At 47.4% G+C, this 11,953-nt stretch overlaps 1 protein-coding gene across 3 annotated transcripts; it reads left to right on the plus strand.

Moving 5' to 3' along the window:
• Positions 1 to 1,037: 1,037 nt before the first annotated feature.
• On the plus strand, positions 1,038 to 11,946 carry kif3b (kinesin family member 3B). Of its 3 annotated transcripts, XM_036988886.1 has the most exons (10): positions 1,038 to 1,193; positions 3,269 to 4,781; positions 4,975 to 5,076; positions 5,836 to 5,958; positions 6,145 to 6,263; positions 6,667 to 6,783; positions 7,343 to 7,448; positions 8,392 to 8,571; positions 8,639 to 8,661; positions 9,351 to 11,946. In XM_036988886.1, exons 2-10 carry the CDS (start codon positions 3,363 to 3,365, stop codon positions 9,454 to 9,456), a joined length of 2,295 nt encoding a protein of 764 aa, XP_036844781.1. In that variant the 5' UTR covers positions 1,038 to 1,193; positions 3,269 to 3,362; the 3' UTR covers positions 9,457 to 11,946. The 3 variants fall into 3 exon arrangements, with proteins under 3 accessions (XP_036844781.1, XP_036844780.1, XP_036844782.1); XM_036988885.1 differs by lacking the exon at positions 8,639 to 8,661 and having other exon boundaries at positions 8,392 to 8,600; XM_036988887.1 differs by lacking the exons at positions 8,392 to 8,571; positions 8,639 to 8,661; positions 9,351 to 11,946 and adding an exon at positions 7,527 to 7,622.
• Positions 11,947 to 11,953: the final 7 nt, after the last annotated feature.

An 11,953-nucleotide genomic window follows, 5' to 3' on the forward strand; every position in this document is an offset into this window, starting at 1 on the left:
ATTGCTGTAAAGAAACCACTACTAAAGGACTCCAATAAGAAGAGACTTACTTGGGCGGAGAAACACGAGCAATGGACATTAGACCAGTGGAAATCTGTCCTTCGGTCTGATGAGTCCAAATTTGAGATTTTTGGTTCCAACCGCCGTGTCTTTGTGAGAAGCAGAGTAGGTGAACGGATGATCTCCACATGTGTGGTTCCCACCGTGAAGCATGGAGGAGGAGGTGTGATTCTGACACTGATTTATTTAGAATTCAAGGCACACTTAACCAGCATGGCTACCACAGCATTCTGTAGCGATACGCCATCCCATCTGGTTTGCGCTTAGTGGGACTATCATTTGTTTTTCAACAGGTCAATGACCCAGCAAGATGGCGCTGACAGAGATGGTCGCCTCACTTCGAGTCCTTAGGAAACTATGCAGTATTTTTTTAAAAATATATTACACTGTCGGAACTATAAGCACAAGCATTTCACTACACTCACATTAACATCTGTTAACCGTTTGTATGTGACCAATAAAATTTGACACACCTCCAGGCTGTGTAAGGGCTTTTTGAACAAGAAGGAGAGTGATGGAGTTCTGCACCAGATGACCTGGCCTCCACAATCACTCGACCTCAACCCAGTTTAGATGGTTGGGATGTGTTGGGCCGCAGAGTGAAGGAAAAGCAACCAGCAAGTGTTCAACATATGTGGGAACTTCTTCAAGACTGTTGGAAAAGCATTCCAGGTGAAGCTGGTTGAGAGAATGCCAAGAGTGTGCAATGCTGACATCAAGGCAAAGGGTGGCTACTTTGAGGAATCTCAAATATAAAATATATTTTGATTTGTATAACACTTTTTTTGGTTACTACATGATTCCATGTGTTATTTCATAGTTTTGATGTCTTTACTATTATTCTACAATGTAGTAAAACTTGAATGAGTAGGTGTGTCCAAACTTTTGACTGGTACTGTATATATTTCTTATTATTTACACCGCATTATTTCATTTTGGGGATCTTCATTATCCACCCGCACAGTAGGTGGCAGAATGCACGTATAATTGTTGTGAATGCCATTATACCTAAGAAGAAGAAGAAGATTGGCTGTGACGTTGAACGCATCTCTCCATTCCATCCGGGATAGTTTTCTGGGATGCGGTTGACGGCTGCGGTAATGGCTGACTGGGTGGAAGTACTGGATTAAATGGTAACTAGCTGACAACGTTTACTTTTGTCACGGATGTTGCAGTTTTAATAATGTCCGAAAAAAATGAGTTTCACCAGAATTGTGTGCTTGTTCTTGTAAACTGGATAAGGAGACGCCTCCATCATCCAAAATACACCGAACTTGTCCTCTGAGGATGGCTGTTTTTTTTTGCCGTTGCTAGGCCGTCTGATGGGTTGCTGTCCCGGGTCTTTGTAAACCAGCCGGATAACTAAATCTAACATCGTGTTGGGTGACGTGAACATATTTATCCAGTTTGCTTGCTGTGTTCTCGTCAATATTGCTAATTGTCACAATTAGCAAAGCGAAAACCTGTAACCATTGATTTTTCATTTGCATCAATCAACTAACGTTAGCTAACTCGCTAGAGTAGCACTGGAAATGGCATCAGGTCTGTTTCGTCGCTATCGCCAGGCAGTACTGACTGATAAATACCAAGCTAGCGTCCCAAAGAACGTGACATTTTTAGCTAAGTTAGTAGCCCATACATTTACAACGTTTTGCTGGCGAAATGGCCTAGCCTCGCTATATATATACGAAAGTATGTGGACACCCCTTCAAATGACTGTATTCGTCTATTTCAGCCACACCCGTCGCTGATATGTGTGTTCAAATAGAGTACACAGCCATGCAATTTCCATAGACAAACCATTGGCAGTAGAATGGTCATACTGAAGAGCTCAGTGACATTCAACGTTGCACTGTTATAGGATGCCACCTTTCCAACAAGTCCGTAAATCAAATGACTGGTCTGCTAGTGCTGCCCTGGTCAACTGTAAGTGCTGTTATTGTGAAGTGGAAACGTCTAGGAGAGACAACGCCTCAGCCGCTAAGTGGTAGGCCACACAAGCTCACAGAAGGGGAGTACTGAGAGCATAGCAACACTCACTACCGAGTTCCAAACGACCTCTGGAAGCAATGTCGGCGCAATAACTGTTCGTCGGGAGTTTCATGAAATGGGTTTCCATGGCTGAGCAGCCATACACAAGCCTAAGATCATGTGTATGTGACAAATAAAATTTGATTTGATTTTAAACACCATATGCGATGCCAAGTGTCGGCGTGGAGTGGTGTAAAGCTCTCTGCCATTGGACTCTGGAGCAGTGGATACGTGCTCTCTGGAATGATGAATCATGCTTCACCATCTGGCATTCTGACGGACGAATCTGGGTGTTTGGCGGATGCCAGAAGAATGCTACCTGCCCAATGCATAGTGCCAACTGTAAAGTTTGGTGGAGGAGGAATAATGGTCTGGGGCTGTTTTTCATGGTTCAGGCCCCTTCGTTCCAGTGAAGGGATATCTTAACTTTACAGCATACATTACATACATACATTCTAGCATACATACATTCTAGATGATTCTGTGCTTCCAACTTTGTGGCAACAGTTTGGGGAAGGCCCTTTCCTGTTTCAACATGACAATGCCCCATGCATAAAGCGAGGTCCATACAGAAAATGGTTTGTTGAGATCGGTGTGGAAGAACTTGACTGGCCTACACAGAGCTTTGACCTCAACCCCATCGAATACATTTGGGATGAATTGGAACGCTGACTGCAAGCCAGGTCTAATCGCCCAACATTAGTGCCCAACCTCACTATGCTCTTGTGGCTGAATGGAAGTCCCCGCAGCAATGTACCAACATCTATTGGAAAGCCTTCCCAGAAGAGTGGAGGCTGTTATAGCAGCAAAGGGGGACCCAACTCCATATTTATGCCCATGATTTTGGAAGGAGATGTTTGATGAGCAGGTGTCCACATACTTTTGGTCATGTAGCTAGGTAACTTTAATTCTATGTCTCAGATGACGGCTTAGCTAGTTACCAGCAGTATCTTTGATCTTGTGCTCTGTCGTTAACCTAGGTAGCTAGTCTTGTTAATGTTAGCTTGCTAGCTAGCTGCTACAGTATCTAACACCACTGTAGCCAGTAAGCTAGTTTGAGGCACAGTGCACAAACTAAGGTCTTCATAATCACAAAAGAAAACATTAACAGTAACTAAACGTGTTGGGAATAGCTATTTGAACATCAGCATATTATCATTTCTTTCTCTTTTTACAGGTTCTGATGCTGGCGGGTCTGACATTGTGAACTCAGACTTGTACAGTAGTTGAAGGACATAGACACAAGGCCAGTTTGTCTGAGAATCCTCACGATGTCTAAGACCAGAGAGTCGGTGAAGGTGGTGGTTCGCTGTCGACCCATGAATGAGAAGGAGCGGGCAGCTAACTTTGAGAGGGTGGTGCAGGTGGATGTGAAGCTGGGCCAGGTGGCCGTGCGAAACCCCCGGGGGGCTGCAGCCCACGAACACCCCAAGGTCTTTACATTTGACTCTGTGTATGACTGGAACTCCAAACAGGTGGATCTCTATGATGAAACCTTCAGGCCCCTGGTAGACTCCGTTTTGCTTGGTTTCAATGGGACCATATTTGCATACGGCCAGACGGGTACAGGAAAGACCTACACTATGGAGGGGGTGCGCAATGACCCAGAGAGAAGGGGTGTAATCCCCAATTCCTTTGAGCACGTCTTCACACACATCTCCCGCTCCCAGAACCAGCAGTACCTGGTGAGGGCCTCGTACCTGGAGATCTACCAGGAGGAGATCAGGGACCTGCTGTCCAAGGACCAGTCCCGCCGGCTGGAGCTGAAAGAGAGGCCAGACACGGGTGTATACGTCAAGGACCTGTCCTCCTTCGTCACTAAGAGTGTACGAGAAATAGAGCACGTGATGAACGTGGGGAACCAGAACCGCTCGGTGGGCTCCACCAATATGAACGAGCACAGCTCCCGATCACATGCCATATTTCTTATTACCGTCGAGTGCAGCGAGCTGGGCGTCGACGGAGAGAACCACATTCGAGTGGGCAAACTGAACCTGGTGGACCTGGCTGGCAGCGAGAGGCAGACCAAGACAGGAGCCCAAGGAGAGCGCCTGAAGGAAGCCACCAAGATCAACCTGTCGCTGTCAGCCTTGGGGAATGTCATCTCTGCCCTGGTGGATGGCAGGAGCACCCACATCCCCTACCGCGACTCCAAGCTCACCCGCCTGCTACAGGACTCCCTGGGGGGAAATGCCCGCACAGTCATGGTGGCTAACATCGGACCAGCATCTTACAACGTGGAGGAGACACTGACCACGTTACGCTACTCAAACCGGGCCAAGAACATCAAGAACAAGCCCCGCGTCAACGAGGACCCTAAAGATGCTCTGCTCAGGGAGTTCCAGGAAGAGATTGCTCGACTCAAAGAACAGTTAGAGAAACGCTCAGGGAAGAAGAAGAAGAAGAGGAGGAGGAAGGGGGTTGGAGAAGCTGGGGATGAACTCGAAGAGGACACTGAGGATGGAGAGACGACAGAGGAGGAGGATGATGGTGTAGAACCAGCTGATAAAGTGGGTGCAGATTATTGGCGTGTACAGCAGGAGAAGTTGGAGAGGGAGAGGAAGGCCATCATGGAGGATCACAGCCTGGTGGCGGAGGAGAAACAGAGGCTGCTAAAGGAGAAGGAGAGGAAGATGGACGCCCTCAAAAAGGAGCAGGAGGCAGGCGAGATGCTGACTGCCAAAGTCAAGGTGAGGAGACTACGTTCTCGTCCTTTTTCATGGTCTCTCACGCCTCATGATTGTGTGTTCCCCCTCATGATTGTGTGTTCCCCCTCATGATTGTGTGTTCCCCCTCATGATTGTGTGTTCCCCCTCATGATTGTGTGTTCCCCCTCATGATTGTGTGTTCCCCCTCACGCCTCATGATTGTGTCGTCTCCCAGGCGATGGAGAGTAAGCTTCTGATGGGCGGGAAGAACATAGTGGACCACACCAATGAGCAACAAAGGATCCTGGAACAGAAGAGACAGGAAATCGCTGAGCAGGTAACGTTTATGTTTAGACTGGGCAGGTAACGTTTATGTTTAGACTGGGCAGGTAACGTTTATGTTTAGACTGGGCAGGTAACGTTTATGTTTAGACTGGGCAGGTAACGTTTATGTTTAGACTGGGCAGGTAACGTTTATGTTTAGACTGGGCAGGTAACGTTTATGTTTAGACTGGGCAGGTAACGTTTATGTTTAGACTGGGCAGGTAACGTTTATGTTTAGACTGGGCAGGTAACGTTTATGTTTAGACTGGGCAGGTAACGTTTATGTTTAGACTGGGCAGGTAACGTTTATGTTTAGACTGGGCAGGTAACGTTTATGTTTAGACTGGGCAGGTAACGTTTATGTTTAGACTGGGCAGGTAACGTTTATGTTTAGACTGGGCAGGTAACGTTTATGTTTAGACTGGGCAGGTAACGTTTATGTTTAGACTGGGCAGGTAACGTTTATGTTTAGACTGGGCAGGTAACGTTTATGTTTAGACTGGGCAGGTAACGTTTATGTTTAGACTGGGCAGGTAACGTTTATGTTTAGACTGGGCAGGTAACGTTTATGTTTAGACTGGGCAGGTAACGTTTATGTTTAGACTGGGCAGGTAACGTTTATGTTTAGACTTAGGTTATTGATAGACATTCCATTGAGTGTTTATTTCTCTATCTAAATAGTATTGATTTGCCGACACAAACATTTGACTAATTTGTGTGATTTACACTGCCCTGCCCTTCTCACCGTGACGCTCTGTGTGTTTGTGTGCAGAAACGCAGAGAGAGGGAGATGAAACAGCAGGTGGAGAATCGTGACGAGGAGACCCTGGAGTTGAAGGAGACGTACAGCTCTCTACAACAGGAAGTAGACATCAAGACCAAGAAGCTGAAAAAGGTAGGACATTAGAAAACCATAACAAACGACTGTATATGATTCCTGTCCTTTACGTTGTCAGTTTAGCTTACAAAAAGTTCAAAGGAAATTGTGCATAACTTTTTCCTTGTAAATGTGTTTACTGCACTGAATCAAGGTGTTTTTGTCTCTTCTCTTTGCCTCACTAACCTGTTTTTCTCTCCACAGCTGTTTGCGAAGCTGCAGGCAGTGAAAACAGAGATCCATGACGTCCAGGAGCTGCACAGTAAGGAGAGACAGGAGCTGGAGCAGACCCAGAACGAGTTGACCAGGGACCTCAAACTCAAGTATGGAGCCGCCTGGCCGCACCTCGCATTTCTCACACGCAGGAAAAAGAAAACAAAAATCAATATAGTGTATTTTGGTTGTTGCCCCGCTGTGACGAGGAGCGCATGCGCCCCGTTTTGACTTCTGAGTCATTTAGCAGACGATCTTATCCAGAGAGGCTTAGTTAGTGCGTTCATCTTCAGATAGCTGGGTGAGACACCCACACATCAGTCATACTAAGTGCATTGTTCCTCTAACGTAGCTGTCAGAGCTAGTTATTGATTGGTCTAGATTAGCAGACTGTACTGTAGTTCCCTCATCCCCCATGACTGCCTAGACGACCTCCTATTATCAATGATCGTACCCTCAAGCTGTTAGAGGTCAGCTGCACAGCAGAATTGACCTTGTTGTTCTGTCTGCCAGGCATCTCATCATTGAGAACTTCATTCCCACGGAGGAGAAGAATAAGATTGTGAACAGGGCGTTCCTCGATGAGGAGGACGACCACTGGAAGATGCGTCCCATCACACGCATAGAGGAGTATATTCACATTTAATTATCCAGTAGAGACATTTAGACATACAAACATGCTGAAAACCATCCTGAATACAAACACAGGGTTTGGAAGAAGTGGTTGGTAAATCCCGTGTGTGTGTGTGTGTGTGTAGGAACACACACAGATTGTCTTCTTAATAACTCTCTCTCTCCCTCTGTCTGTCTCTCTCTCTCCCTCTGTCTGTCTCTCTCTCTCCATCTGTATGTCTCTCTCTCTCCCTCTGTCTCTCTCTCTCTCTCCCTCTGTCTCTCTCTCTCTCCCTCTGTCTCTCTCTCTCTCTCCTTCTGTCTGTCTCTCTCTCTCCCTCTGTCTGTCTCCCTCTGTCTGTCTCCCTCTGTCTGTCTCCCTCTGTCTGTCTCCCTCTGTCTCTCTCTCTGTGTCTCTCTCTCTGTGTCTCTCTCTCTGTCTCTCTCTCTCTGTCTCTCTGTCTCTGTCTCTGTCTCTGTCTGTCTCTGTCTGTCTCTGTCTCTGTCTGTCTCTCTCTCTCTCTGTGTCTCTCTCTCTCTCTGTCTCTCTCTCTCTCTGTCTCTCTCTCTCTCACAGTGACCAGCGGATGATGACCAGGCCAGTGTCAGCAGTGGGCTACAGAAGACCCCTGAGTCAGCACGCCCGTATCTCCATGGTGATGAAGGCTGACGTCAGATACAAGGTATGATGTTCTGTCCTCTCTCTCCTCGGTGCTGGAGATGGACCTGCCTGACCTCCCCTTTCTCTCTCTCTTCCCCAGGCTGAGAATATCCTGATGCTGGAGATGGACCTGCCTGACCTCCCCTTTCTCTCTCTCTTCCCCAGGCTGAGAATATCCTGATGCTGGAGATGGACCTGCCTGACCTCCCCTTTCTCTCTCTCTTCCCCAGGCTGAGAATATCCTGATGCTGGAGATGGACCTGCCTGACCTCCCCTTTCTCTCTGTCTCTTCCCCAGGCTGAGAATATCCTGATGCTGGAGATGGACCTGCCTGACCTCCCCTTTCTCTCTCTCTTCCCCAGGCTGAGAATATCCTGATGCTGGAGATGGACCTGCCTGACCTCCCCTTTCTCTCTGTCTCTTCCCCAGGCTGAGAATATCCTGATGCTGGAGATGGACCTGCCTGACCTCCCCTTTCTCTCTGTCTCTTCCCCAGGCTGAGAATATCCTGATGCTGGAGATGGACCTGCCTGACCTCCCCTTTCTCTCTGTCTCTTCCCCAGGCTGAGAATATCCTGATGCTGGAGATGGACCTGCCTGACCTCCCCTTTCTCTCTGTCTCTTCCCCAGGCTGAGAATATCCTGATGCTGGAGATGGACCTGCCTGACCTCCCCTTTCTCTCTGTCTCTTCCCCAGGCTGAGAATATCCTGATGCTGGAGATGGACCTGCCTGACCTCCCCTTTCTCTCTGTCTCTTCCCCAGGCTGAGAATATCCTGATGCTGGAGATGGACCTGCCTGACCTCCCCTTTCTCTCTGTCTCTTCCCCAGGCTGAGAATATCCTGATGCTGGAGATGGACCTGCCTGACCTCCCCTTTCTCTCTGTCTCTTCCCCAGGCTGAGAATATCCTGATGCTGGAGATGGACCTGCCTGACCTCCCCTTTCTCTCTGTCTCTTCCCCAGGCTGAGAATATCCTGATGCTGGAGATGGACCTTCCCGCTCGGACTACTAAGGAGTACGAGGAGCCGGTCATAGCGCCCATGGTAGCAGCGGCGTTGGAGGATGCTCTGCGTGAAGAAGATGAGATTCAGGTGGACGCCTCCGGGTTCCACAGCAGCCTTGGACCCACCCAGACCACCAGCACCGGGACCAGAAGGAAACCAACGTCTGGGTAAGGGTCTGTCCTGTTCTGTACAAATCAGCACTGGGACCAGAAGGAAACCAACGTCTGGGTAAGGGTCTGTCCTGTTCTGTACAAATCAGCACTGGGGCCGGAAGGAAACCAACGTCTGGGTAAGGGTCTGTCCTGTTCTGTACAAATCAGCACTGGGGCCGGAAGGAAACCAACGTCTGGGTAAGGGTCTGTCCTGTTCTGTACAAATCAGCACTGGGGCCGGAAGGAAACCAACGTCTGGGTAAGGGTCTGTCCTGTTCTGTACAAATCAGCACTGGGGCCGGAAGGAAACCAACGTCTGGGTAAGGGTCTGTCCTGTTCTGTACAAATCAGCACTGGGGCCGGAAGGAAACCAACGTCTGGGTAAGGGTCTGTCCTGTTCTGTACAAATCAGCACTGGGGCCGGAAGGAAACTGGGTAAGTCTGGGTAAGGGTCTGTCCTGTTCTGCACAAATCAGCACTGGGACCAGAAGGAAACTGGGTAAGTCTGGGTAAGGGTCTGTCCTGTTCTGCACAAATCAGCACTGGGTTTTCCGTTTTTTCAGTTGGGAGTGTTTCTGCCTGTTTTGTGTCACAGATCAAATTGTATTAGTCACATGCACATGGTTAGCAGATGTTAACATCTGTAGCGAAATGCTACACTCAATACCACAGGGTTATAAAGCAGTAATCATGATTTCAAAACTGTTTCCACATCAACCTTCCCCCCCCCCCCCAACAAAATATTGATCTTCCTATCTCTTCCAGCCGACCTAAAACGGGTAAGAAGACTGTCACCCCCACCTCTCCATACAGCCCCTCCAGCCCAGGACATCCTTTATACCCACAATCCCGTGGGCTGGTGCCCAAGTGATCACCCCACACCTTTCTGTTTTGGGACCCAAAGACTGCTTTTTGTTTTGTTTTGCTGCTGAGTCTTGCAGACTGATTTGCAGAGAAAGTAAAGGACACTCAGATTCAAGCTCATTTTATTTTACCTGAGAACGTAGCTGTTTATGTTTGTGTTTTTTTTTTAAAGAGATTTGTTACAATCTTACCATCCCAAATGGTTTCTGGACCAATACTTTTCTGAGCTGTACGTTTCCTCCTGGGCCCCTCCCAGGTCTGCAGTATGATGGGATGTGGACATGGGGGGCTGACATCTGATGAGGCACATGACAGCTGTTACATGTCATTGACATGCTGTGTGTTTGTGTGCTGCATGTCTGTTCAGAAGTGGTTGTGCTTCCTACTTTAGGTTTACAATGGAATGCTGTTATCCAGGAGGTCTGTCTGAGCTTCGTCTGTTGCCCTAGATAAGTGTCTGTACTGTCTGTACTGCATGGTGAAGTGTACAGGCCGGAGGGTGAAGCACACTACAACACATCTCCGTCACGCGGTGGGGACCGGTTGCTGCTGGAATCACTAGATGCTGTTCTTTCTGGCGCACATGATGGATGGCGCGACGACGGGGGGAGGGCGGCGCGACGACGGGGGGGATAGTGGGGAACTAGAGGTCAACACAAACCAAATCTATCAGGGTTCCAAGGTGCCTTTATATTCTCCTACAGGGACAGGCTAAAGGAGAGGATGGAGGGGTTGTATCGTTTCCCCAGCCTCGTCTTTATGTTCCTTGGAATCAACCGATTTCTTGTACTTGAGAGAGATTGGAGGGGTTGAATGGAGTTGAAGGTTGGGACTAATAACTAATGTAAAACTTGTCCGTAAGACATTTTATAGGTTAACAAGAGCAGGCTGAAATACTGTACAACAAAAAACAGCTCTTCTACCTATTATACTACTATATCAGTCTCCATCAAATAGACTTGGTGTGGAAAATGAAGGTAGCTTTCCGTGTATGTTTTGGATAAATATGCAGTCTTATTCCACACGGTTGAAACGCACGGTGTGACTACTGCACGGTGTGACTACTGTCCCCACCTCCTGTCACTGTGAGGGCTGAGCCGCACCTCCTATCACTGTGAGGGCTGTGCCGCACCTCCTGTCACTGTGAGGGCTGTGCCGCACCTCCTGTCACTGTGAGGGCTGTGCCGCACCTCCTGTCACTGTGAGGGCTGTGCCGCACCTCCTGTCACTGTGAGGGCTGTGCCGCACCTCCTGGCACTGTGAGGGCTGTGCTGCACCTCCTGTCACTGTGAGGGCTGTGCTGCCGCTTGCTGCTGCTACTACTGGGTTCTACTACCCCGTGACATAGTATATACAAATATATATATATATAGAGAGCAACATGTCCATAGATAATCCTGCGGCACCTTTTCAGTTGTAGAAATTATACAAGTAAATAGGTCTCAATATTTGGAGAAGTTAACTTATTACCACTTTTCATTTTTATAGACACGTGTAGATTAAAGTTTTATTTTTGGATTTGTATAATTTCAATTTTATGTACACATTGTTTCATTGTTTTATACTTTTTGTTTTAATCTGACACGTTTAATAAATGGCTCTAGTTCAAATCTTTAGGTTAACTTTAAAATGTAAATTAAGGTTGGCTCAACTGCAATGTTTTATATGCTCTCTGTTAATGTGATGTTCACTCAGATTGTGTGTGTGAAAGAATATGTTGGGACATGTGTACACAGAGTATAGCAAATATTAGGAAGACTTCTCGGGTTGCAGCCATCCCCCCCTTTCCCTCAGAACAGCCTCAATTCGTCGGGGCATGAACTCTGAGGTGTTGAAAGCGTTCCACAGGGATGCTGGCCCATGTTGACTCCAATGCTTCCCACAGTTGTGTCAAGTTGCCTGGATGTCCTTTGGGTGGTGGACCATTCTTGATACACATGAGAAACTTGTGAAACCCAGCAGCGTTGCAGTTCTTGATACAAAGCGGTGTGCCTGACACATACCATATACCCTGTTCAAAGGCACTTGTCTTTCCCATTCACACACCATCCATGTCTCCTCCCCTTCATCTACACTGATTGAAGTGGATTTAACAACATAGCGTTCAGCTGGTCAGTCTCATGGAAAGACGTGTTCCTAATGGTTTTGTACACTGTGTACATTTGCCATGAGTCTTTATACAATGGTTAGCCCCTGATTTAAATTACTTCTCTGATCTTATGAAAGCTAAACAATTACACTACATATTGCATGATTTTAGAAAATTGTCACCAAGCCCTAGAATTTGGTAAATGTGAATGTTCAATTTGCTTGATAATCCCTAAATTTTTACCGCACCACACCAAGACTCCATGTATCTGTGTAGAAGACGTTTGACCGAGATCAATCTCTGATATTGTTTTAGCCAAGTTAAGAGTGTGCTGGTGCTGTCTGGGAAATGCAGAAGTCCTCTTTTTCCTTGTACATTTCTTTTTATTAAAGACTTAATTACAAATTGTTCCATG

Source organism: Oncorhynchus mykiss, chromosome 9, assembly GCF_013265735.2.
Source record: "Oncorhynchus mykiss isolate Arlee chromosome 9, USDA_OmykA_1.1, whole genome shotgun sequence".
NCBI lineage: Eukaryota > Metazoa > Chordata > Actinopteri > Salmoniformes > Salmonidae > Oncorhynchus > Oncorhynchus mykiss.